This window comes from Electrophorus electricus, chromosome 20, assembly GCF_013358815.1.
Source record: "Electrophorus electricus isolate fEleEle1 chromosome 20, fEleEle1.pri, whole genome shotgun sequence".
In the NCBI taxonomy this organism is placed as follows: Eukaryota; Metazoa; Chordata; class Actinopteri; order Gymnotiformes; family Gymnotidae; genus Electrophorus; species Electrophorus electricus.
Genome location: NC_049554.1, coordinates 708,040 through 735,104, shown reverse-complemented (window position 1 = coordinate 735,104; position 27,065 = coordinate 708,040). Strand labels below are relative to the sequence as shown.

The following is a 27,065-nucleotide window of genomic DNA, read 5'->3' as shown; positions in this document are numbered from 1 at the left end:
AACAAAATAAACAGTATCTAGAGACTGGTACAAAACACCACGGTTAAAACACTTGAACCTCTTAACGCGGTGTTTGGCGTGAGCTCAAGTTTAAGGAACGCATTCACACCACGGCCACCGTATGTCGTGGGTGGGGCGTGGCTTCACCGATGACCTTTTTGGAAGGACGCGTGAGTTGGCCAATCAGAGCGAGGCTTAGGCCAGCGCAGTGCGCGTGCGCGGACTGGTACGGCGTGACACGTGCGTGGAGGACGTGTCGGTAGAAACAAGTGACCTGCAAACCGGGAAAACGAGCCCTCCGCTCTCTCTCCGTTTTGCCGAACCATGTCTTGGCTGTTCGGGCTTAATAAAGCACCTGCCGGTGCGCCTCCAGATGCGCCGCCGCCCCCGCCGCCGCCGCCCCCGCCGCCCGGGGGCTCGCGGGGTAACGGAGGAGACAAGCCCAAGGACAAGTGGAGCAACTTCGACCCCACGGGGCTGGAGCGCGCGGCCCAGGCTGCCAAGGAGCTCGACAGATCCCGTACGTGCCCAGTCCGAGACGCCCGCCGTTGTGTGATGAGCTGCCGGTCCGCCTGGCCAGCTGTCCGCGGGTAGTGCGCCGGGAGGTGGGCAGGCGTGTGGCAGAATAAGTCTTAGGCGGCCGGTTACTGTTCTGACACTTACGCGTTGTCTCGCTGCTAGTTTTTGTTACAAGTATTGCTCTCGTGTAGACGCCGGTTAGTCACCAAGGGTCGGGGGTCACTGAGGTCCGTACAGGAGTATGCTGTTAATCCCGTGACTGAGATTGAGCTTGTTCTCAGTCTACCGCATGTTTGTGCCTATGAGATCTGATTTAACTATTGTGCAGTTTTTAAAGTGTAAATCTTTCGGCTTCTTAATTACAGGCCATGCAAAAGAAGCGCTTGATTTGGCACGCGTGCAGGAGCAGACGACTCAGATGGAGCACCAGAGCAAGATAAAGGTAGTGCGCCTTTATGAGCCTTGAGTTCTGTAGCGTATAACTGCTCTTCATTTTATTGTCCTGCTTAATGTCCGACTTTAAAGAGCCAGATATTGGCATTATTATTATTATTGTTGTTGTTATTACTACTATTATTATTATTATTATTATTATTATTCAAGTATCTTTTAGACATTATCACATTAAACCATAGTTTAGTGCAGGATTAAGTTTAATCTAAGAAGGGGCATTTCCTGGGAATGTAAAGATTTGGGGCTCAGCCATGCAGCATAACTTTAAGTGGCTCTTTTAATAAATTGGAAAAGTAAACGGGGCTTAATCTCTGAAGGCCCACTTTAATGACACCCCTGAATCTGCGTGTAGAACTTTGGAGTAATACATACAGGTGTGTAAAGGAGTGGTGGTATATAACAAAATCCCTGTTTATAGGTCCTGCACAATGGCTGTATGTTCGTCCAATCCCTGATGTGTAAAAACTGTGCATATGTGTTCTCAGGAGTATGAAGCAGCAATAGAGCAGCTAAAGGGTGATCAGATTCGCATTCAGGCAGAAGAGAGGAGGAAGACGCTGAGTGAGGAAACCAAACAGCACCAAGCGGTGAGCGAATGACCCGCCTGTGCCACAGGCCGCCCAGAGACCCGCTCAGCCTACAGATTATGCACGTGGCTTTGATTTATAAACTCCTGCATTAAACATTCTTTTAGTTCTTTATATTAAAATGTATGATTTTATTGGGTAACCAGAGGACAGCAAAACTGCCAGCATTGTGCAGCCTGGCCTACCCGTGTGAGTGTGAGTGTGAGTGTGAGTGTGAGAGTGTGAGAGTGTGTGAGTGTGAGAGTGTGAGAGTGTGAGAGTGTGTGAGTGTGTGTGAGTGTGAGTGTGAGTGTGAGTGTGAGAGTGTGAGTGTGAGTGTGTGAGTGTGAGTGTGTGAGTGTGTGAGTGTGGAGTGTGAGTGTGTGAGTGTGGAGTGTGAGTGTGTGAGTGTGGAGTGTGTGTGTGTGTGAGAGTCCATGTTCATCTCTCTGCCCCTCTTCACAGAAAGCACAGTATCAGGACAAGCTGGCCAGGCAGCGCTATGAGGATCAGCTCCGTCAGCAGGTGCCACCTCACCTCACACCATCCACTCCACATCACACCACCTGCGAGGGGGGGCCGGTCATCACATTCTTCTAACACACATGGGCTACGTCATGGCTGGGAAACGTCACAAGCAGTGCAACGGCTTCCCAGGGCCACTCCACACGACTACCGTGCTACACACCGTCAAGGCACAGTCACGAGATTAGCCAGAACTGCGTACATGGGGGTGGTGTCATGCAGCCCTGCTGCTTCCTGTCCTAGGCATGTCACTCTAAGGTCTTTTCTGAACTTCAGTGCTGCTGCTTCTTTTTTTTGGCTTTTCCCTCAGCAAGCCCTTAACGAGGAGAACCTGCGGAGGCAGGAGGAGTCCGTGCAGAAGCAGGAGGCCATGAGGAAGGGTATAGCACCCGCTTGTTCCCTAAAGCCTCAAAGGAGCTCATCTGTCTGTTTGCTGATTGGTGGGTTGACTCGTGTGTTGTGATTGATGCGCTGTGATTGGTACAGCCACCATCGAGCACGAGATGGAACTGAGACATAAGAACGAGATGCTGCGCGTGGAGGCGGAGGCGAAGGCTCGAGGCCGGGTGGAGAGGGAGAACGCCGACATCATCAGGGAACAGATCCGCCTTAAAGCAGCGGAGCACCGGCAGACTGTTCTAGAAAGTATACGGTATGCACGCATACGCAAATTATACTACAGACTAAGCTGTACACAGGCACATGAATGACATACAAACTGCTCTACTCCTGATTTATGAAACTTTTGAACGATGTCAAAACGAGTTGTGCAATTGATGAATCACTTTCCGTTTGTGAAAAAAAGCGATTTTGCATTATTTACATATCACTTGCAGAGGGAACACACTCAGTTTCCTTCATATATGTATTTGCCTTAAACCCCAAGTCAAGCAGCTGCAGCTATAATGAGCCACTAAGACAAGCATTAAGCAGTTTCAGATTCACTTCAGGTTTGGTTATATGAATATACCATTGATGAAAGCGAGGAATAAGGAAACTGAAATTTGAGTGTGCTTGTTTCACGATCAGATTTGTACACTGATGTCAACACACACACTGTGCTAAAGCCTGTGCAGCTAAGAGAGGAGCTTTTGTTTGGAGATCTGTGGGCTAATGAGTCCTTATTCTCCTGGGCTTTGATGTTCTTGTACGTTATCTTCCAGAACTGCTGGCGCTGTGTTTGGTGAAGGTTTCAGGGCTTTTATTTCAGACTGGGACAAAGTGACTGCGACGGTAAAAACACACTTTTGTTTTGTTTTTAATTGGACACTTTTTGAATAATGCATTTTATAAACCAATTTGTTAATGGGTGTACTGATTACATGAAGTCTCCACACCACTAGGTGGCAGGGTTAACTCTGCTTGCAGTAGGGGTGTACACTGCACGGAACGCCACAGGAGTTGCAGGGCGCTACATCGAGGCTCGGCTGGGCAAGCCGTCACTGGTGAGGGAGACATCACGCTTCACGGTGACTGAAGCCATCAAGCACCCCATCAAGGTACGCAGACAAGAACACACAATCTGAGTGCTTTTGAGTAGCATGGTTTTTATAAAAAATCTATTAATGCATAATTTTTTTTCTCTCTCTCTCTCTCTCTTATAGATGACTAAGCGGTTGATGAGCAAACCCCAGGATGCGCTGGAGGGAGTGGTGCTCAGTGTGAGTATCAGTAAACGAGTGCCGCTCGGTCCTGACAGTCCGCGGCTGTTCGGGTCTGCCTTAACTTCTCAAGCCCATCAAACTTAATGCAAAGTCATCTTGGATTTTTTTCATTTGACTTTTGGTTTTACTGATTGGAGGTGCATATGTGTGGAGGTGCCAAACAAATCAAGAAAATCTACTTTTGCGTTAGCCATAGTGATGTTCTATATTGTAGATACCATAACCCACCGTGCTTAGTGATGATGACCATGCTACCTTTAATAACTTGGTTGTAGTGAAGGTAGAGGGGTAGCAACTACCCCTGATCTCAGACTTGGGTCTTGCAGGTGGAAAACATCTCCATCACATTGTTATAACAGTAATAATGACTGAAATGTGACCATTTGACACATTAATGGGCTGAAATATTGAAGGCTCATCTCTACTGCAATCATTCCCGCTTGTTAAATGGTGATCCTAAGGACGACACTGGGAACTGGATATTCACCAGTCACAAGAGTGTACTTCATACTGGCACCCAATAAAAGATGGGTCATATTTTTGGAGAATGTTTTAATATGCAAGCATTTAATGGATAAAAGACAAAGTTGTAAATAAGTTATTTCCAAGATCTTAGTAATGGGTTAGATGGACCCTGGAGTGATTTATTTATTTATTTATTTTTTTGAGTCCAGTGTTCGTCAAATTCAAGTACAAGATTGAGACAATTAATGTGTGTTCTCCAGACCAGTTTCGAGACCCACACTGTAGGAATGTTTCTATCTGACCTGAGCCATTATTTCGTGAGGAAGTGAAATGTCTATCACTGTCTCACAGCCATCGCTGGAGGAGCGTGTCCGTGACATTGCCATAGCAACACGCAACACCCGTCAGAACCGGGGCCTCTACCGAAACATCCTGATGTATGGCCCTCCAGGAACTGGGAAAACACTTTTTGCCAAGGTATACACTCTCTCTCTCTCTCACGGTTCTATGTAATGATTGCTGAAGTCTTCTTTGCATGGTTTAGAAATCTGAATCTAATATTGAATGCACTGCAGGATCAGGTGGCTTTGGGTTAGAAATGAGGCAGGATGTTCAGAAGCAGGTGTGGTCACCCCTGTTCTACATGTGTCTGCACTAGGTATGACACCTTATTTCTTTACTCTCTAATGTTGCCGGTCATTTTCCTGTGACATCTGAGCAGAAATTAGCAATGCATTCTGGGATGGACTATGCCATTATGACGGGAGGAGACGTGGCCCCGATGGGCCGAGAGGGCGTAACTGCGATGCACAAGGTGTTCGACTGGGCTGGCACCAGCCGCCGTGGGTAAGAACACCGTGTGTCGCACACCACATGCAGCAGGCAGCCAGAAAAGCACATGGAACTGTTTGAATGAAAGTTGCATTTCCATCTTCACCACCCTGGTGCCTCCACCCAAACCAACATTGTCCTGTTCCCTTATTTTGCCTTAGTTTCTCGGTGTATAATTTCTCTCTTTGTGTGTGTGTCTGTCTGCAGCCTCCTCCTCTTTGTGGATGAAGCTGATGCATTCCTACGCAAGAGAGCCACTGTGAGTGTCTTGAGTGTGTTAAAATAATTCTCACTGTAACTGCAGTGTGTGGGTGTGGTAGTCGTGATTGGAAAGTATGTGCAGGATGTTTGTGACATGGCGCAGCAGCGTTTGATTGGTGGGATTTGTTGGGTGGGGGTTTGGATTGTAGGAGAAGATCAGTGAGGATCTCAGAGCTACGCTCAACGCATTCCTGTACCGCACTGGAGAGCAGAGTAACAAGTGCGTTCAGCTTCACACACACAAATTACTGCATCACATGATTAGACAACTACAACTTTAGCTGTTTTAAAATATGGCTACACACCATATCCAGCTAAATTAGTGTCACCTACATGCAGTTACCCTGTGTTGCCAAGTTAAACTTCAGCTTTATACAGTTAAATTAGCGTTTCACATATCTGGCTGTAAACTACAGCTGTAATAGTTTCACACACCTGAAGACTGTAAAACTAGAGGTGTGGAATACTGCTTTATACATCTAACTGAAACAGTCCAGCTGCTGCCAGTTTCTTTTTGGCATAATACAAACCTACTAAACCAACTTTCTGTGTGTGTGTGTGTGTGTGTGTGTGTGTGTGTGTGTGTGTGTAGGTTTATGTTGGTTTTGGCCAGCAATCAACCAGAGCAGTTTGACTGGGCTATTAATGACCGCATTGATGAAATAGTGAACTTTGCCCTTCCTGGTCCCGAGGAGAGACAGAGACTGGTCAGACTTTATTTCGACAGATATGTACTGCAGCCGGCCACTGGGGGGAGACAGTGAGTACATAAAACTTCAGCTTCATAGCCAAAAATAAATGATACCTTCTTTCTGAAAGTTGTGAAAATGTGTCAAGATAACACAGCTATTGGATCCAAAGCTACATTTGGGAATGGCATAGTAGTTTATATGTAAGTGTAGATGCACAATAGGGCCTCCTGCTTACAGTACACATCGCCTGACTGATGGTGAAAGTGTCAGGACAAAAGATGCATACACAAACACACACGCGCGCGTCCAAAATAATTGTCCTCTGGCCGGGGGAAGATGGGTCTCCGAGACGGTGAGTGAGTGTTTTATCAGGTCAAGGGCGAGAGCTGTAGCTCTTGGGATTAATTCCAGAACTTGTTACAGGAATGAATGGATGCTCCATTCTAGATCCCTATGGTACAGAGGATCTGATCCTCCCTCGGCTGTTAGCCAGATATTTTAGAATTTCATTCAAGGTTTTTCCTTGCTATTTTGGTCAGTATAGATAGGATGCTGATCTCTGCAAGTAGTGGACTGTGTGCGTATAAAGACACAAGTGTATGTACATGTCACCCCCCACCATTTCTCTGCAGGCGTTTGAAGCTGGCACAGTTTGACTACGGGAAGAAGTGCTCTGAGATTGCCAAGCGTGCAGAGGGCATGTCGGGCAGAGAGATCTCCAAACTGGGTGTGGCCTGGCAGGTAGGGGAACTGCCCTTAACTTTGTGCACAGTTTACACCGATCCTTTGCGTTCCTCCCAACATTGTGTTGCTGATTCTTGGGGCTTTGAAACTTTTCTCAGAGAGCTGGAACGTCTGCTGACGCTAACGATGCTCCAGTTTAATGTAGATCACCCCGCTGCACATACACACCCCGACCAAAATAACTGAAAGTGGGACGCTAACTTGTGTATGTGTGTCACGGTTACCATGTCCACCGGTAGGAGGCAGTGAAGTGCCTCTCTTGGTCCTACGCCGTTGACTCCTGATTTGTATGTGGTGAGCTGTGCACTCTCTCTCCCCGTTTCTCTCAGGCCGCTGCGTACTCCTCTGAGGATGGTGTGTTGACAGAGGCGATGATTGACGCCCGCGTGGACGACGCCATCCGACAGCACCAGCAGAAGATGGACTGGTTGCACGGTGACGGTGGCCTAGATGAGGCCAGTGTCGCTCCTCCAGGCCAGCAGGGGGTCCTGGCAAGCAAAGGTGCCAAGCTGGGCTTCAGTGTCCCGCAGAATGACTCCCCTCAGGCACACGAGGTGCTTTCTCCCTTAGAAGATGCCCCAGCTTCTTTAGACTCTACCATTACACTAATGGAGGAGGGCAGTACAGCTGAAAAGGGGACTGTTCCATTTGTAGAGCAGGGAATGGCAGGACCTCAGGGGGCAGTTAAACAGACTGAGCCGAAGGAAGTTTAACTAGGAATCCAGTTCAAGGACCATATTAAAATAACTGCATAACAGGACAACTGGTTCAGGGTCAGAGCTGCTATGCATACATATGTATATGAAGATGAATGTGTTCAGGAGCAGACTGATCCTAGATCAGGAGCTGTCTGCTCCTAGATGAAAATTTTTAATCTGAAATTATTTTCCCTGATTGTTGTACCTCTCATAAGATGAGACAGTTGTCTGAGTAGTTCTGGATAGCTCCATACCGGCCCTGTGACCTACTAATGTTAAAGCAGCCACATGGGAGTGTGTATAATGATGACAGGATCAATAGTGAGATCTGTATGGATCTCAGTGGAATTGCCATTTTCTCCTCTAAACAAACTGTCTTTTCTGTGGCCGAATCACAAATGGCTCCCCTGTAGTACACTCTTGAGCCAAAGGGTGTTTTTTGCCCCATATCTAGTACGCAGTTGGTGTGTTTAGTCCTGTACAGTATATGTTCAGCCCTAACCAATCCAATCTAGATCACATCCAGGTGAGCAGGAACTAAACTCTGAAGCATCGCAGCAGTGCCTGGCCCAAGAAAAAAATAAAAATAAAAAGCACGCTAAACTCTTACCTAGACACACCACTGCTATTAAGCGTTTACCTTCTTACTACTGGTTACGGTACAGAGATCAACTGTTTTTAAAATAAAAAGGAGTCCTTTTCCATAGTACAGCTGTGTCAGTCTGGTCAACACTAGTTGAGTGGAGGGGGTAGAAATGCTGGTTCATTAAGTGTCAAATGTCTAACGTATGTGTAACAAGATCTTGTCTCTTATTGTGTTCCCCCACTGTTAAACTAAGCTCTGAAAACAATAGAACTAACCCTACTGAGTTGTTTTATCACTGACAAAGTAAAACAAATTCCTTACAAAAAAAAAAAAAAACCTTGACCTTTATGTTAATATTCAGTTCTGAGATCTGGTTTTTCCTTTAATATCCTAAAGCACAGAACTGTATGGAAAGAAAAGAACTGATCCTAGATGAACACTTACACTGTAAATCGTGAGTAGTTTAAAAGGAAACGGAAAAGCACACATGGGTTCGGCGCAGTTCCACTCAATCACCTTTTATTCAAACAGACGCACATCGGCACGAGAACATTTGGATATTCGAGGACTAAAGAGGAAGACTGACAAACATCTCCTTTCCAGCTTTAAACTAGTGTCACACTTTTTTTTTTAAATGCACATTAGTATCCCACAATACACACAATTTTACCAAATAAAACACTCATCTCCATATACAACGTATCCATTTACAATCACAAATCTAGGAAGTCCCTGCCTGTGCTGATGTCTCATTAAAATATTCTGGCTCTGCACCAATATTCTAGAATTGCACCATAGTACTAAGGTTTCATGGACATGCTGGTTTTTCCTAAAATATACACAAAACTTCTCATACACAAATTGACTAGTTTTTTAACAAAAATATGTACACATCGAACCCCTGCTGTACAAAACTAACACGCCTGACAAACTTGTAAAAACAGACATTAGCAAGCAAAATAAACATCTAACCTCAGTGTTAATATCTCAGGCAGGAAGAAAGTGCAAAGGTGGCCTCTGTTTGCTGTCTGAAGGAGGGGCTGGATGTTTAGACGGGTCCCAGACACCCCCCACCAAAAACAAAAACCCAGAGTCTGTGCTTCCAGTCCTGCTATTGGTGAAATACTCCATCCTTTGCTCCAAGGTTATGTATGTGTGAGAAAATATTCACTGTTGTGGGGTGTGTGCGTTAAGGTTCTCTCAGGTGCCCATTGTGGTGTCTGTGTAATGGTCTGCGCGGGTGGTGCTGTATGGGTGCGCGGGTGATGGTCTGCGCGGGTGGTGCTGTATGGGTGCGCGGGTGATGGTCTGCGCGGGTGGTGCTGTATGGGTGCGCGGGTGATGGTCTGCGCGGGTGGTGCTGTATGGGTGCGCGGGTTATGGTCTGCGCGGGTGCCCGTTGTGGTAGTGCTTCTGTTTGATGTGAACTACGTTGTTGTCTCCTGCGTCATCGTGTCTGCGTAGCTGCAAGTGTCTTCGCAGCTCTCGCACGCTGCACACGCGCGTCACCCACTTCCACGCTCGCCACGCATCTGTGGAGAGACAGCCAGTCACACAGGAACAGTGAGTGTGTGTGTGTGTGTGTGTGTGTGTGTGAGAGACACGAGACAACTCTTTTCCCCAGAGCAGGCAGAGCACAGGGACAGGGCATGTAGCCGTGTGCCCAGTGCCAAAGGAGATGTCACTACTGACTACGTAGCAGCACAAAGATGGAGAGAAAAGGCTTCTTAGTCAATAAACTGCATATTAATAATTTAATATAATAAATATGAAATGATTTTATAAAGAGCATTATGCATTATTCATTGTTAGCAATAATCATTAAACAAATACTTAATAGCCTAACAGACTTATACAAGGGGAAAAAATGCTTTCTGCAAGAATCAGAATCTGAACCAGTAGCCTACATGTGACTTTCCTACAACTGCAGAGGCTCAATTCCTGAAATCATCAAACTTTTAGGATCACCTTAGCTGTTCTAAAAAGGGGTCAACGTGACACCATTCTACAGCCTCCTGCAGATCTCCATCTTACAATGATTTTGAAAAAGTTATCCAACTGTACTTTATTAATTCCTTTATTTGGGAAGCTCAGGACACGCACGTGTGTATGTGTGTTCCTCACATGAGAGTTTATAATTCATAAGTGGATCAGTATCAGTGAACGCGGGTGTGATTGAAGATGACTTGTTTGCCTGCGGGAAGCAGGGAGTTAAACGGAGGTACGGGGGGCACATGTGAGCGGATGGACTATGAGAATAAAAGGGAAGACGGAGGATGGGACAACTGCGCCCCCCTGTGCAGCTCAGTCAAAATATTAAAAGCCCATTTGATAGCGCAGCTAGCACAAGATATTAGTAATATCAAGGTCAGGGGTCCGATTCCCAGCGAGCACGAATGCTGTCAAATATATAAGAGTGTCTGCCAATTGGTGTAAATGTGAAGGATATGTGGGAGAGGAGTGTATGGCATGACAAAAGAATGTAAGACCACCAATGTTAGAAATTCTGAAGAAGATGTAGAGAATGTGTACATAAAGTTAACTTCTCCACGTCCTGCAATGTGTTTCACTAATCCAACATAATCCCAGACATTACAGTGCAATAATCCTGGTAAAGTTATGGCACGTGGCATTTAAGCGTGTGTGTACTTAAATCCCCCTGCCTTTTCCACTCAGTCTCTCACTCCTCGTTCTCCTCCTTCCAACACTCTCACCCTCTCCAGCGCTCCTAGCTGCTTTTGGGACAGGCCGTTTGCGGTTTAAGGAGACAGAGCGGAACTGCAACGCATTTCCTCCTTGACCAAAATACCACAATGCCCAAATCCGTGGTTACATGGAAAGCTACCAGTGCTTCAGAAAAATACTTTCGCTGCCAGACGCTAAGGCCACTGATACTCGGTTCAGGGTTTCATGGCCATCAGTTCACTGCTGACACGTGATACTACAAATGACTAGATGTGGGAAGATGCACCTGTTTCTCTTACACCCCGCAATACACAGCAGTATAGTAGGCCTGGACTTGTTAAAGGGACTTGTGCAGCTACACCAGTGCATTACTGTAATCATTCACTTTACTGTGTTGCATATTTTGTGAAAAAAGTCTTGCTTTGTGTGTGAGTGAAACTTGTTTTTCTGGAGTCCTCACTGAGCTGGGTACAGGTTACTATTATTCAGGAGAATACCTAATTAATCAGTGGGTCTTGCCGTTTAATCAACTAATCAAGAGTGATCCTGTCGGGCTGGAATGAAAACATTCTTGCTGATAAAACTGGATATGCCCGTGCTACAGTGTGAGAGAACCGACTACATGCACTCACACACAAAACTCAACACTCAATATTGAGCACATTCTAACCACAAAGGAGGGCCCACAGGTAGCTTTAGAGGCTAAAATTATCAAATGAGCCAATTAGATAAAATCAGCTCACCCTGCTGTCGTCGACTTCTCCAGACACGCAGGAGGCGCTGAAGGACACCGTCGAGCCACAGAAGGGCCCAGCTGATGCAGAAGCCCAGTAGTAGCCCCAAAACCAGATCCATCTCTTGTTTAGTCACACTACTGCCCCCTGCTGGCCCATCGCGGTCCGGGGAGCTGGAGCCTTCGTACGGGATCACATACTGCAGGCTGTGCCTTGATAGGGCAGCAAGAGGGGGCGTGGAAGAGTGAGTGAGTGATTGACACATCAAACCGTATTGTCAAGGTCATGCTGCTGAAGGTAAAGGAGACACGATGAAGTAAGAGTTGACCTGTCAGTAACATCAGAGGGTAGAGCCACACAGCAAGAGCAGCAATCAGGAGTACGAGATGATGCTTAATGTGAACACAATCGTTACAACATAATTAAACTATTCACCCCAACTGTGAGCTAAACAGTACAACTCCTCAATTGTACGTTTATGAGCAATGTAGACATAGGCCAACGCCTTCTGGCATTTTGATATTAAAAATACACAACCACTGGTTTGTGAGCTGTTTCTATGAAATTTACAAGGGCCACGAGCCTCTGGGTGTCTGCTGTGTTAGATTACATGTCCTTACATCACACCATGTACATTACTTAAACATCTGCAGGTCACATAGCATCCTGTCACATGAGCGGTTCAGTAGTGATGCAGACAGGCCTGGTTCTACTCATCCCAGACATTAAAGAAGAGGAGAAGAATTTTTTAAAGCAGACTTTGAGATTCCTTAAATGCTGCAGTTCAAAAGTGAACCTGGGGCTGTCCCCTCCATGTCCTGCTGTGTAAGAAGGTAAACCACAATAAGTCTTGTTAGAACAGAGTGAGCACTGAGCAGAAAAAGGAGTGCCAGACAACCATTGTACTGGTAGCAGATCTGACAGCGTGTACTGGTACTAAATCCGAGGACCACTGTACTGATACCAGAGCTGAGAAGCACTGGACTAGTCGTGGAACATGTGGAAACATCATAGCAATGAAAGCTGGAATCTTACAAGCAGCCAGCATGCTGTATAAATGCCTGTGTTTTTGGCTTCCTTTCTTGCAGAGATCCAGTGTCATATGGCAAGATATGTTATAGCATTGAAATGGAGAGGTTCTCTCGCATGTGTCCACCCGCTCAGGCTTTATATCTTAAATGCATTATTGTCGTCAGAAACAGATCCGCTCCCACACACACCTCTCTCCGACTGAAGAACACAAGCGCGCACATCAGGCGGCCTGGAGGAATGTGCGTGGGAGTAAAACAGTTCTCTCGCTGCAAAGCTGCGCCGACGAAAATGCCACGACGCACCACGCGCTGTGTAGCCTGGCTCTCCCCACAGGCATCTGCTGCCGCGCGCCCGTGAAACTGCAGTAGGATGCCTTCTCCGTATAGCGCGCGGCTAAGGCAAAATGGCCTACGCTTCTCACTGCTAGTGTTGCGAAGAGCGAGGACAATGATTCGCGCCCAGACTCAAACTGACACTAAAAGCCTTAAATCCTAAGAAACAGCGCCCCAACCGGACCAGAAGCTCGCCGCGATTACGGGGAGCGCACACTGTGCGTTGTGTCAGAGACGCTGTCATGACCCGAAAGCTTTTGGCATTGCAGACCTGCAGGTTAAAAAATATAAAAAGTAATAGACAGACGGACAGAGACAGATGGAGAGTTGCGCAGTCTAAGGCATTCCGGTATTCGCTGTCGTTTCCGTTACAGTCCACGCGCTCGGAAGTTTTTACCTGCCGCAGCTGCAGTGGCACACGCGGTCCGCCCCCCGCACGTGTGGAAGGATGTAGTTGTGAAAGCGGTCCAACAGCGCGTTCATGTCCAACCAACACGCTATCGCCTGGAAAGAACCACGGCAGTGAGCTCAGGCAAAGCACACGGCATCTCCAACAGCAGAGCTCTGGGGGCTGTCTAAAGACAAGTTTGTAATAATGCTGAACGTGTGAGATGTGTTTTAAAACGTCTGTCCAGTGATCGGCTGACGCTCAGAGGAAGTTAAGAGGCGCTCCGGGTTTTTGAGGGTGGCACACATTGGCCGAGTTACATAATTCCCGACCTGACACTAAATATGTCCCAAATATACAGTGAGGTTTTTTTTTTACAGGGAGTGAAAGGGTGTGAACAGATCTTCTTACCATCACCAAAGCAGCGCCAATAACCATAAAGATCATTCTCTTTAATCACAGTCCATCAAGCAAAAGTTTCAAACTTGCCAAGCTTTCATCGTTCGCGTCGTGCCGCTGGGGCCACAAAACCAGGAGACAGTGAGGTTTGGGCGGTCATACACGCTGCCTCGCCGCCGCTTCTCTCGGTGGCATCCAATTCCGTTGTCTTCCGCCTTTTTCGATGACACACACCTGCGGCTCCGGTGGCTGGACTGTCGATGCGCCGGTATCACGGGTTGTCAGCGCAGGAGAGGGACATCAAGGAGAGCAGCCAGGGAGTCCTTGCGCGGAGCCGCGGCCACCCTGTACATTTCTCTGCGCTTCGAGGCGAAAGACGCTCGAAAAGGCAAATGTGGCGTTGCGCATCGTCTGTCCATTACAACTTGTCGAATAAACGTGCTATTACAAAATAACGTCGTTATTCACAAACTATCAGTTTACTTAATCAATCTTAGCGGCCGTTTGATTTCAAACACCGTGTAGTCTACACCAAATTCATGCACAACGGTTTTCGCGGCATCTGGAACCTCCCACCCTGCTTTTCCAGCAAGACGGGGCGCAAATGCCGTCTCTCAAATTAAAGTCTGGCAGCGTATCTTCGCTCAGTAGCAACGCGGAAATCCGACCTCTCGCTGCTAGAAAACACGGTTTCTTTAATTGGTGAGTCAGATGCGCGGGCTCGAGCTACATCTGCACCCATAAATGCGAGCAAGCACATGCGCCACTGAGAGGCGCAGGTTTTTTTTTTAAGGGGGCACTGAAACTGATCTTAATTGCAGTAATCCTGTATCCGGGCCGCACGTTGCATCTCAAATTCTCCCTCTGCACCAGTACACACCAGCCCGCAAATGAAGACTGCGCGCGACAGCCAGCCCATTATCTTAATTGGGAACTCCTGCGTCACGGAGCAAACGGTCACCTCGAGCGAGGCTGTCACCTGAAACGGACACGAGAGAAGTCCGATGTACTTCACCAGACCTCCATTCCGAACGTTTACCATTAATCTCCTAGATCCGCTTGGTTTATGATTACACGACAGTGATGGCCACCGTCATTAAAAGCTCAGTAAACACAAAAGATGAGACTGGAGAAATTCAAAGCCTTAGTAATTAAGAGACAAACCGGATTCGTTGCATTTCCTTGAGATTTATTTCGTAGTTTTACCATAATATTTACACAAAGAGTTTCAGGCACTCTGGACTCGCAGTGTCCTTTTGCTTACAATTATACAGGTTTTCAATTTACAAAAAGGAGGAAAAAAAACAAAACAAACAAACCTAACATATCCTGAATAGTTTCCAAGTCAAATATTGTTTAAATAACTACAAACAGAAATTACAAAGAGACTATTAAACTCAGTCTGCCATAGTTCATCAGACTTATTCAAGTAAAAACAGTTTCCCCACTCAGTCTCTCTCACATTCACACAAACTGTTTGCCATCTTCACCATAAACTATGCAATCAGCATATTTATTATTATGCATACTTATAACAATAGAAGAACCCCCAAAACACAACCATTATGTATTCTGCATTGGCTGCTTTCGCATGTGTGTGTGTGTATATATATATATATATATATATATATATATATATATATATATATATATATATATATATAAATAAAAATATAAACAAATCATTATAAATATATGGAGGGGGTGAGGCAGTGGTTCTGTTCTAGTGTGAGATAACTGATGCAGGGAGAGGGGTGGGCAAAAAGAATTACATGGTTTGTGATAAAACAGAAACCATCCCTCCATCAACCAATCTGTGCATACTCAATCATCACTGAATACCTGTGGGTGCGTGTGAGGTCAACCTATTCATGCAAACTGTTTGCAGTGAGTGTGTGCAGCAGCAGATCAGAATGCCATCAGTATGAGAGTAAAATGGCATCATTTCTTCTCAGTAAGGGCTTTTGTGTGTCAGTATGAGAGTACGTCTACCATTTGTGTTCAGTGGGGTTTTGGTGTGTGTGCGCATGGTTGTGAATTTAACACTGATCAGTAGAAGCAGACCGTGTGGAGAAAAGGGCGACTGCTTTTCTCCTCAAATTCCTGCAGCAGCTCATCAATCTCATTCTCCATGTCATCAGTGTGCTGGATCTGAGACAATGACACACACACACACGACAGAAAAGGCAGCGGAAAGAGAGAAGAGTTGGAAAGAGTAAGTTTCCAGAGCATACACAGTTCCAGTGCTTGTGTGTGTACGTGGGCATGCGCGTGTACAAACTCCCCAAGCCAAAAGCTGCAGTGCTCGAAGCTCTTAGCGTGTTGCCGGACACAGCTGTTTGCCATCACAGCAGCGGCACTGAGACAAACCTGTGATTGAGGGACACACTCTGGACTGTGTGTGCATTCTAGATAAAGCACTTACACACTGGCACAGCTCACAGATGAGGAAGGCTCCAAGCGTGGCCTCCTCGTGGTTGTCCTGGATGTCCACATTGATGACGTGCACCGGCTGGTAGGTCTCCTGCTCGCGGGAGTTCAGTTCTGCACATATGTGTGCACACATACAATCAGCTGTTCTTTCACACTAAATCTGCGCTCCAACAAGGACTCACAGGCTAGAGTTTTACAACTCCATTCATGACTCGGCTGGAAAAATTTAGAACTCTTGCAATAACTCAAATTCAAGAACTCAAGCAGATATAGATGTTCTAGAATGATTAAAAGCAGAAAAGACACAACACTGGACGTCTGAGCATCGAGCCCTGCATCTGCAGGGGAGATCAGACGTGCTCACCTTCCAGCACCTGGTCGTAGACCCGCTCCTCGCAGGTGATGACGAGGTCGAACTGGTCTTTGCAGCTCTGGAAGCGCTCAGGCCTCGTCTTTATGCGCTTGTTCCGCTCCAGCATGTGCAGGATCCCGTTCTGTGTGTATCTGCGCAGTAGTGTCAAGGGAAGCACCACATACAGGGACACGCAATGTACACACATTTGTACACAGAGCACTGAAAAGTGTCTCAAAACAGCAGCTGAAGCACATCTGCATCATTTGTGTGGAAACAAATAATGCTAGAATGGCTTACTGCAGTTTGACTTGAACAATGAATTACATATGGGATGTTTAAATCACATAATAAATTGAAGGTGGTAGGAGGTTGGAGAACGGAGACAGAATTTAACTGGATGAGGCAACTGATGTGCTCCAGTTTGATTTCACTGAAACTGCTTGTGCAAAAACTGAATTTGTATTAAAAGGGTGTGGAAGTATCCAATTTCATATTCAACCGAGGAAAGTTTTGCTGTTTGTCTTAAAATGGTTGAGGCAGAGGTTTAGCCAGGCAAGGGTGGTGGTCCAGGATCTGTGAGAAATAGCTTCTGCCCAGAGCTTTAACCAACCTGACTCACGTGACCTCAGCCGACTGAGCCCAAAAGCAGTGTCAAATTCCAGAACTTGTGCGCCCCAAGTGGTCAAAATGTGACGTCAAAAAAAAAAGTAATGCGTAGCTGTGGGCTTGAGTGCTACTCACACTAAATACTGATGAAGTGAGTCACTGTCCTTAAACCATCCAAAAATGACTAGACGTTATAATGTAGCAGCTTGAATAAACTTGACATTCTCTCATTACCCAACCAAACGATCAAATATAAGAATATTTAATTATACAAGTAATAAATATTTTTATGTGCTCAATCTCACTTACAAATTAACAGCCAGGATCTATAGATCTTTTCCACTCCAAAAGATGCTTTCGAGGACGGAAGCTACGGTCCCTTCCTTTAGCCTGCCAGCAGACTTGAGCTTCTCATTTGCATTATTTGTTGGGTAAAATCTTTATCTACTTCAAGTTGGATCTTCCCTCCAAAACTTGCTTAAATGTTCAGGATATTTTTGAAAGAGAAATTATTAAATTAAAAATAACTTCACATTGACTGCAATAAATTTCAGTTCTCATATAATCTTAAATTAACGAGATGTTCAAATTTAACTGCATATACGTAAAATAATCTATCACAATGGACAGAGGATGGGTAACTGCAGACCTCTAGTGGTGAACTGCAGTATTTGCAGGCTTTTGGACCGACACCATTCAAACTAGGTCCGACCCACCTGGGAGCTCTGCCATCCACAGGCTGGAACAGCTCACATTCTAATCGGAGCTGAAACATGTACATCTAGACAAGACCCCCCCCCCCCCCCCGTGGAGAAAAGAAGCGCATTATACTGGCCGGCTATTTACCCAAGCTTAAATACAAAACTATAGAAAAAAAAATTCTTTCATCATTCCTTGGCGATTCAATTTAATGAGGCTGTCTTAATACCACAGAGGTGTACATTGTTTCTGGTCAACCTCACCAGCCCCAGTGCACGCACACCACTCTGCTCAATAGTTCCTCTCATCCAGTCTGTTCAGCCAGTGGGGGGCGCAGACCTGGGCTATGTTTCAACATTAAATGACATTCCTCCAACCTCGCCAGAGCCTCCTGTTGAAAAGGACACGAACTTCAGTAGAAAAAAAAAGTGTAAAATAACATTCAATCTGTATGTCAAGTGTTTCATTTTGTACTTTTTTTTTTTTTTTTTTGCTTCATTCCAGCCAGTGGAGAAACTCCCAAGCAGACATATGTCTGCACAAGCAACAAATATCTCAGCTGGCAACTTTTTCAATGCAGTATTTTATCAGATTTTTTTTTCTCTGCGTGTGAAACCCATGGCCTTTCCACAAGACAAACTCTTGAGGATTTCCATTTATTGGGGACTAGAAGTTTAGGGAGGTTGACAGTACAGCAGTACAGGCTGGGTGGAGACTGGGCGAGGAGGAGCTCCATGCACCTCAGAACCAGACTGGTGCCACTTCATTATCACTGATATGCAACCTGTTTACAGAACACTAGTCTAAATACCACTGATGGCTAGCAGGGCAAGCATTAAAAACCTGCCACTCCAGTCAAGCATGAGATCATGTCTTGAGAGGGGAAAAAAATTCAAATTTTGAAATCCCACCTTCTTCAGAACTAGTTCACCTCATAAAAAAGACGCTCATCTGTCACCTACACACACCGTTCATACCGCCAGGAAAAAGGTGTTAAGAAATAATGTTGATGGGGCGAGAGTGTATGTGTAAAAATTGGGCAGTGTAAAGGTCCTAGTGTGTGTGTGTGTGTGTGTGTGTGTGCACGTGCCCTCGGGATACAGTTCCTTGTCTTTTCGGACCAGGTCGCTGTACATCTGTTCGTAAGTGGTTTTGAAGTCGTACACATTAGGCTTGTCTGGAGCTGGCCCGGGGAGTTTCACGTGGGTCCCGGTTCCAAACGATCGCACGTCAAAACCACGCTTACTGCAGAAAACAGAAACAGTTAACAACTGAAATGCAACCAACATGTGGACAAGCTCATGGACATAAGAGACATGAGCGGTAAACACCTGCTTTGAGAAAGACCCCCTGATCTACAATCACTTACCTGGTCGATCTTCCACTAGTTTAACAAGAGAACAAGAGTGTGTGTGCGCTAATGATGTTTACCAATTTGTGTAAAAATGTGTCACATAGCAGTCAACTGACCTATAGTCTTCCCTCAGTTAATGTTTTAGTTTACAATGTATGATTTAGCATACGGTAAACTCTAAACGTGGACTCCTTTAACGTTGCCCTGTCGTTTTAATGCTCCGTGTCCAAGTTCTCCACTTCACTCTGACCAGCTTCGCACTAACGCCGTTTCCGGTAAAAAATGTTGAAAGCCGGGAGACAAAAAGCTCCGAGTGCTTCCGGCTTGGGTCAGTAAAACAGCCCGTAAACGCCGCGACGGTATAATCTGAGGCGCACATTTGGCCGCTGCTGCTGCTATTTTAATGATTTCTCAAGCTTTTCCCTCCACTTTGAGCTTCCACTCTGGACGACTTGAACATTCATGTCAACCGAGTCAGAAACACCGTGTCGTAAAATGTGCGGCCGGCTGCTGTCGTTCACCTCAGCTCGACGACCGCTACATGTATGTTACACGTGTGTTCTGTCCGGTACATGTATGTTACACGTGTTTTCGCTCCGCTGCATGTATTTGACGTGTTTTCTCTCCGTCGTTACCTGAGGATGTTGTGCGCTTCCATGCTGCGGTTCTGGTTACTCGAGCACACGACCGCTACCCGAAGCGGGTGGCTAGGCATTACGTTTCTCTCGAAATTACCAATCGAAATGTGAAGCTGTTTTAACGGCGTCACTTAAGAAAATCTGCCTACACGGCCGTCCAAACGCGAGACTACACGACAGAACAGTTTCTGAAATAATGCAAGTGTCGCACAGAGAGACGGCGCGCGCACCCGCCTCGCCCTGCTGTGGAGAACAGAGCAAAATGGCGGCGCGAGGTATTTGCGGCGTGATGTCACGCGGGGGCGGGGCCTAGACGGGGCGGGGGCCTCGCGTCATCCAAACAGCTGTTTGCCGCGCATGCGCTGCCGGGTTACGCAGGACCGGGGTGAATAACCCGAGTGAATGTTAAATGTTAAATGTCAGCTTTTCACTGCTGACGATCATCAAACATTACCTGTTATGAGAGATGTAATACTGTGAATAACTACGCGGTGGGGGCTACGATGTCTCTGAATACTTTCACACACAAACGCGCACATTTTAAATACATTAATCCTTTATTAGTTGACACAGGAGGTTTTGCGTAATGGAGGGGGAAAAAAGCACAGTATTCAAATGACTTCACCAGTTCGCATGTCCTCCTTAAAGTGAATAATATTACTAACTCTAAAACAGCTGAGAGAAAGTAAAGGCATATAATTAATTATTGTCTCCACCACAAGGATCTGAGAACGGTATGCGTTACCGTGAAGTCCTCGTTAATAAAACAGCATCGGTCCATTAGCGGGGAAAGCAGCGACATCCTTCGAATGCCTCCTCTGTCCTGTAAGGAACAGCTCACTTCTGAAAATGCTAGCTAGCGTTACTAAAGGTAGCCTAAATCAACGGTAATGACAACAGCCTAGCGATAGCTTGGCATTAGCTTATATTCAATTGAAATTAATTTTAGCTCGTTCTCACTAGCTTTCATTCGTTGTCATAGCCACGAAAGCTCTTCCTTTAAATTTGTATTAGCACAGTCTGATCCGATGTCCATCCATTACCTTCTGTTATTACTGATTAACAGACTATATTTATTCAACAATATACGTAAAGCCTTTTGTATAACATGTTCCTACAACTATGCGACTAAACATATTTCCCTAAGTTTGTGTGCACAGTTCAATGGTAAACTTATTTCCAGGAAATCAACAGAGGTCAGTTCGCACAGTCACAGTTAGGGGGCGCAACAGCTTATTAGTATGGTTATGTAGGCCTATGCGAGTGTGTAGATTACAGTTTAAGTAAAGGTTCCATTCAGGCACGAGACGCTGAGGGCGCTCAGGGGTGGTTCCTTCTTTACCTGGTCAGATCTGTGTTTTGCACACATGATCTATAATCATTTACTGAAACGGAAGTACCACGGAAGTTCAAAACTGAAACGTGTGTGTGTTTCTTTATACAGAAAACTATTCTTTTTGGAATGCGGTTTATGAGAATACCTTTCCTGAATACCTCATCACTGTAACAATGACTAATAGATTGTTACAGGCCAACACAGTTTTAGGTGTGTACGTGTCTGCCATTGGGTGTGTGTGTGTGTGTGTGTGTGTGTGTGTGTGTGTGTGTGTGAGTAGAGTGTGTGGGGTGTTAAGAGTGCTGGAGTTCTGTGAGCACGCATGTGTGGGAGAGTGAGAGTGTCAGCAGTCTATTTTGTAACTGTTGTGTGAATGCTGTTAAATGTGAGTGTTTTTTAGGTTGTGCAGTGTGTGTTTGGTTCACATAGAGTTAGGAGTTGTGAATGTGCGTTTCTGAGAGTGGAGGGTTCAGAGGTGTGTGTTTTGTGAGCGATGAGAGTGCTGCGCTGTAAGTGTGTGTTGTATGGACGGACTCATTATGTTCTCCGTGATGTATGCCACCAACAGGCAAATGATGACCAGCATCACGCAGATGGCACCTCCCACCGTTGTCATGGCAATTACGATGTCCTGCATCCCAGTGGGAGAGACGGTAAACTCCAGGCACAAGCCTGGCGTGTCCTGGCCGGCTGGCAGGGCCAGGGGCTGCAGGCAGATGCGGTAGGGCACGTTCTCATGGAGTTCTGTCAGTAGGTAGTCCCTGCAGCTGCGGCCCAGCTGTACGCCTGCACACTCGAACTGCGTGTAGCTCCCATTCCACCAGCAGCTCAATCTAAAGCCCCCCGCGTGCTCTTGCACCGGCACTCTGCGGCTCTTCTGGGGGGTGGCTAAAAATCCTCCCTCCCGATCTGTCGTTGCAGTCTCTTTCAGGGTTTCTGGGGTTGTCGATGGGACAGCCAGGGTCCCTGGGGTTTGCCCTGAACCAAGCTGTGCACCATGCCATGCTGGATAAGTCCACTGCACGAGCACGCTGCCGTTGGAGAGAAGGTTGGCCACCAGTAGGCCACCAGATGAACTCACCTGTCGGCAGGTGCTGCTGGGACAGGTGAAGTGGGGTAAGGCACGACGGAAACAGAGGTGGCCCTCCTCCCCCTGGTCCAGGATGCGGTAAGCACACAGACTCCCTGCCTCTGCTCCCAGAGTACCTACAGTGCTGCTTAGGTAGCTGTTCCTGCCCCAGTGCCTTGGCTCATGGCTGGCATCCCTGCTTTTGCTGAGTAGTGACATTGCCTGGGTGTAAGAGTTATGACCGGTCCCTCCTATACCTCTGAGCTCGCCGCCTGCGCGCTGCGACCAAGAGGGATCTCGCGTGTGACTGACGTCGCGGGTCCGGCCAGGCAGTCCGGAGCTCGCGCTGCTGAAGTACAGCAGCAGCGCGAAACAGGGGATAAGAAGCGATCGCCATAGGCGTGACATTTCACGCTCTCGTGGGCCTTCTGTGTTCAGCAATGGCAGACAGCGCGCTCACATTCAGAGGAATAGGGAGACAAGCGCGCTCTCATCCACGCCGGGAAGCTACTGCAACGCGTCGGATTCCACCGCGACACACACAGCGCAGCGGACTTAGAGCCTGCACACGGAAAAATAATAACAAGGCTAAAGTAAAGCGAACGTTTCTGGTTTCTTTATGACAGTTTTAAAGCGAACGCTTGAGGAGAGACCTCGATAGCCCAGTCGAGAAGTCAAGTCAATCACGATATTTTCTTATTTTATGCAATTTTTTTTAACAGTCCGTCTTTTTTGCATGCATGAACTTTGTTAAATATACTGCTTACCATGACAAGCTAGATACCATTTTAAAATCCTCATCTTCATTTGGCCGCCTGATAACCGTCGTAAAGAATGTGTAGCTCCGCTTCTGCGCGTGTATGTGCGCGCGCATAGTCGCGCGTCACTGAGTGTTTGTAAGCGCGGATCACCAGCATGACATCCTCCGTTCACTCACCTGTATTCACGAATCGCTTTGCGCTGTTTCTCCTCTGGTCTACATTAGCCCTTAGTAATGTATGGCTGCTGCAACAAATATATTTAATATTTCTGGTTCCAGTATAGTAGAAACGGGATGCATTTTTTTTTTTACAAAACCAAAATTTTCTAATAAACAATTTGTATATTTTTAGAAGTCACCAATACGATGCTATTTGTGTGCATGTGCGTCAGAGAGTTGTGACTCGTCCAAGTAGTACAAGAAAGGATATTAACGATGATGAATGAAACTGCTGCTGTTTCAGATTTTATAGGTTATGGATAGCTATTAAAATAGTTATTGCAATTAAAAATATAAGACTTTTAATATCAAGCAAGCCGTTTAGAAATAAAGTAACAAAACCTTCAAATTGATACTAAATAATATAAAAAAAAGGAGCAGGATGCCCCTGAGAGCAGCACTGATGAAGTGTCAGTGCATTGCTTTTAGGACATTCCTACGTTATAACAAAATGTGTTTCTTATATATCTACATATACAATTATTTTTTGACAAACATGAAAATCAGGTTTCCTCCATATCTTTAGTACTGCCAAATCATATAAAAATACTGTTCCTAAGGATTTCTGATTACATATTAGATCTTTTTACTGGAATTTAATAATTTACTGTGGTATCGCCAGGTTATTTATTCCATGGCCGTTCATGCGATGCTGTTTGCGTGCATGTGCGTCAGAGAGTTGTGACTCGTCCATGTAGTACAAGAAAGCACATTAACGATGATGAATGAAACTGCTGCTGTTTCTGTTTTTGTAGGTTATGGATAGCTATTAAAATATTGCAATTACAAATACAATAAGTAAGCAAATCAAGTAAGCAGTTTAGAAATAAACTAACAAAACCTTCACACTGATATTAAATAATGAAATAAACATTATCCCATATTCCGTAATCAAATAAATGACTGACCCAAACAAATAGGCAGTTTTGTCTGAGTAGAACTGAGTGAATCAGCACTGTTCTTAACGATGGGGGGGAAAAGCATGTTGGTCTAACAAGACCCAGGGGTAACCATCACCTCTCCCACACACACAAAGACACACAAGCAAACACACATAGGACATCAACTTAAATTATTTTGGCCAATAATACTGGCAATCAATACCACCACCCTCAGAGAAGCAGTTTAATAACACTCATGCATTCATTATCTTGTTCAACCTTGTGTCCTAAACCCTCAAATCCACAGGTGATCTACCTTCCCTGGATTACAGTGGATCCTTAGGCAGTTCCAAACAATCAATACGACTGCAGGGAACGGTGAGGATTCAGGGTCCTCAGCACTGCAATTCGGACTTTTCCTTCTCCCCTGCACACCTGCCTCAGCTCACAGGTTCAGAGGATTATGAGCTGAATCATGTGACTGAAAGCAGTGGGAGGAGATGACGACAACGACGATCACGATTTTACTTATATTATCACTTTACAAAGTAGGAATATAGTAAAAGCCCAGGGAAAAAACTTAAAAGTGTACATGAACACATACACACATACAAACATCAACATCACTCAAAAAAAAAAGACACATTTCAGCAGAAAGCTATAGACAGAAGAGTTACGACCAACCAGATGAGTTTGGGGAGAACAAAAAAAGAATGCGAGAGAGAATGCACGTGAGTGTATTTAGTTGGGACTAATAAGTGAGATTGCTAAAAACAAAACTAAAAACAACAGTATAATGTCCCACCATTTGTATGATGCTCTTAGAGTTATGACCCATTGGGGAATGCAATTCAGGCAGTTGCATAGCAACTGATACCAGAATTAAATTGCCCCTAAAGATTATGGTGGTCAGCACTGCTGGTGCTGACTGGGCTGGTACAGTGTGTGTGTGTGTGTGTATGTGTGAGTATAAAGGCAAAGTTGATGCAGTAGAGGACATTACTAGGAGGTCCCAGGCTGTGACACACACACACACACAGGATAAAGAGAAGATGTGTGGGACCGTGGAAGACGGGTGATGAGAGGAAAGGATGGCACAGGTGCTCCCAGTAGATGCCATCTTGTTCGGGATTCTGGTCTTCTCAGGTATACTGGGAAACATTCTGGTCATCTTTGCGGTAAGAGGGGAGAATGAGAGTGATTGCTACACACAAACTGCACCATATCCTGGACCTTTTTAACATCTGAAACAAGGCTTAGTCTGTGTGTGGACAATCTGCCCACATATGACAGGAGAGCTACTCAAATTTAAGAGAGAAATTCTAGCTACCGCTCATTTACTTTATTACCTTCCTAATGCCATTTTGCAGTTTGCTTAGCTTTGCTGTTGGACAGTGCAAGGTGTGGGCACTGTTAGTCAACACTGATCATCTAATACTGATTTCAGGTCAGTTCTGAGTTTAGTAGGTTTATGAGCTATGAATGTAGTTTATTGGCTTTGATTTGGTTTTGATAGGTTCATTTTCTTTCATCGTATATCAAAATTGTAAATCTAAATCCCAGCAACAACAACAAAACCCTCCAAATCTAGTCCTTAAAATATATAACTGGTAAAATATTAACATCCTTTCTTTTGCTTTGATCCATCTTTTAATTTTTTTTCACCTCTCGCTCTTCCGCCCTTCAGGTTTGCCAGTCGGCTCTCAATCACCCCTCTCATCACCTAGCGCCCTCTGACATCATCCTGCTCAACCTCTGCCTGGCAAACCTGCTGACCTCCTTGTTCCGTATCGTCCCTATCTTCATCTCGGACCTGGGTCTGAACGTGTCTCTGGAGGTCACCTGGTGCCGCCTCTTCATGCTCCTGTGGGTCTGGTGGCGGGCGGTGGGCTGCTGGACCACGCTCACCCTCAGCGCCTTCCACTATGCCACCCTGAGGCGCCGGCGCGCCATTGCAGGGCCGCTGGCCCAGCGGAGGAACCGCCGGCGAGTGTGGGTGGTGCTGGCACTCGTGTGGGGGGCCAACCTTGCCTTCTCTGTGCCAGCCCTCATCTACACGACGCACGTGCATGGCAATGCCACCACGGTGCTGATGGTGATCAGCTGTACCACACGGCCGCTGCTGGGTTGCATGTGGGAGTTCCCTACGCGTGAGCAGGGCTCAGCATTCGCCTTTACTTCCCTGGTGCTTAACGAGGTCCTACCCCTGCTGCTGATGGTGAGCACCAACCTGGCCACCCTGCGCACCCTGGTCAAGCATATCCGCACCGTCACGGCTGGCGGCGACACGGCAGGAGCTCAAGTGAGCAGTGAGAGGAAGGCGGGTCATGTGATCGTGGCGCTCGTAACGCTGTTTGTGGTGAGCTGGGTCATGCAGGTCGCCGCGGTGACTTACTACAACTACGACGGCGGCGTGCACACAGAGGGCCTTCTGACAGTCTCGCAGTTCTCCGCCTCGCTATTCGTGGGCTTCAGCCCCTTGGTGGTGGCGCTGGGGCACAGCAAGCTGCGCCAGAGGATCGTGGGCATGGTGCAGGCGCTGAGACGCAACTGCTGCAATGCCATGAGCGAGCAGAAGAGGGAGCCAGAGATCAGCTTTTGCACAAGCAGCAAACTCACCTAAAACAAGCAAACACACACAATAGGTGTCTGATCCTATTACTGGACATCAACAGGTAATCTTGCACTGTAAGCAAACCTATAAAGGATTTCCAAGGTCCTAATCTTACAACTGCATGATAACAGGAAGGTTGGTTAATGGGAGCAGGACTGGTATGACCCTAAAGGTCAAAGGACCAGGAGTGCATCACACCTGACATACAGGCAGAAAAGCAACAGAGAACCCCATGAGAGATGTGGAGCATTCTCCTTCCGTACTTCACTTTGACATAATCGGTCTCACTAACCACAATGTTTGTAAAGATATTGTAATACATTGGTGAAGAATCTGTTCTTGGGTCTCCTTTTTTCACTCTTCTCATCCAACATTCATAGCCATCTTACATTTAGGCCAAATATTACACAATGTTTTACACATTTGGGTCCATATCAAACTCAATCGCCTGCACTGTTATTTTATGGCCTTTTTGAAATCATATTGTTGATGGTTGTATGCACGCACGCACGCACACACGCACACAC

The 27,065-nt window shown here is 46.1% G+C and overlaps 5 protein-coding genes across 6 annotated transcripts; 2 read left to right on the top strand and 3 right to left on the bottom strand.

Annotated features, from left to right (window-relative positions):
* Positions 1-225: 225 nt before the first annotated feature.
* Positions 226-8,124, top strand: atad3 (ATPase family AAA domain containing 3). Its single transcript, XM_027018789.2, has 16 exons — positions 226-520; positions 885-961; positions 1,458-1,559; positions 2,004-2,063; positions 2,374-2,443; positions 2,550-2,715; positions 3,227-3,296; positions 3,407-3,562; positions 3,668-3,724; positions 4,544-4,669; positions 4,914-5,038; positions 5,231-5,282; positions 5,434-5,504; positions 5,877-6,044; positions 6,609-6,717; positions 7,050-8,124. The coding sequence occupies exons 1-16, from the start codon at positions 325-327 to the stop codon at positions 7,431-7,433; spliced, it is 1,989 nt and encodes a 662-aa protein (XP_026874590.2). The 5' UTR covers positions 226-324; the 3' UTR covers positions 7,434-8,124.
* A 378-nt stretch (positions 8,125-8,502) lies between these two features.
* tmem240b (transmembrane protein 240b) lies at positions 8,503-14,446 on the bottom strand. Of its 2 annotated transcripts, none has more exons than XM_027018781.2 (4): positions 13,587-14,446; positions 13,185-13,291; positions 11,433-11,635; positions 8,503-9,536 (listed from the first exon to the last, which is right to left on the bottom strand). In XM_027018781.2, exons 1-4 carry the CDS (start codon positions 13,620-13,622, stop codon positions 9,382-9,384), a joined length of 501 nt encoding a protein of 166 aa, XP_026874582.1. In that variant the 5' UTR covers positions 13,623-14,446; the 3' UTR covers positions 8,503-9,381. The 2 variants fall into 2 exon arrangements, with proteins under 2 accessions (XP_026874582.1, XP_026874583.1); XM_027018782.2 differs by having other exon boundaries at positions 13,665-14,446.
* An 800-nt stretch (positions 14,447-15,246) lies between these two features.
* On the bottom strand, positions 15,247-19,916 carry ssu72 (SSU72 homolog, RNA polymerase II CTD phosphatase). The gene is made up of 5 exons (XM_027018796.2): positions 19,657-19,916; positions 18,769-18,912; positions 16,372-16,511; positions 16,000-16,118; positions 15,247-15,725 (listed from the first exon to the last, which is right to left on the bottom strand). The coding sequence occupies exons 1-5, from the start codon at positions 19,734-19,736 to the stop codon at positions 15,624-15,626; spliced, it is 585 nt and encodes a 194-aa protein (XP_026874597.1). The 5' UTR covers positions 19,737-19,916; the 3' UTR covers positions 15,247-15,623.
* A 287-nt stretch (positions 19,917-20,203) lies between these two features.
* Positions 20,204-23,091, bottom strand: fndc10 (fibronectin type III domain containing 10). The gene is made up of 2 exons (XM_027018784.2): positions 22,832-23,091; positions 20,204-22,626 (listed from the first exon to the last, which is right to left on the bottom strand). Exon 2 carries the CDS (start codon positions 22,470-22,472, stop codon positions 21,465-21,467), a length of 1,008 nt encoding a protein of 335 aa, XP_026874585.1. The 5' UTR covers positions 22,473-22,626; positions 22,832-23,091; the 3' UTR covers positions 20,204-21,464.
* Positions 23,092-23,368: 277 nt separating this feature from the next.
* Positions 23,369-27,064, top strand: LOC113582801 (olfactory receptor class A-like protein 4). The gene is made up of 2 exons (XM_027018779.2): positions 23,369-25,102; positions 25,612-27,064. Exons 1-2 carry the CDS (start codon positions 25,016-25,018, stop codon positions 26,545-26,547), a joined length of 1,023 nt encoding a protein of 340 aa, XP_026874580.2. The 5' UTR covers positions 23,369-25,015; the 3' UTR covers positions 26,548-27,064.
* The last annotated feature ends 1 nt before the right edge of the window (position 27,065 follows it).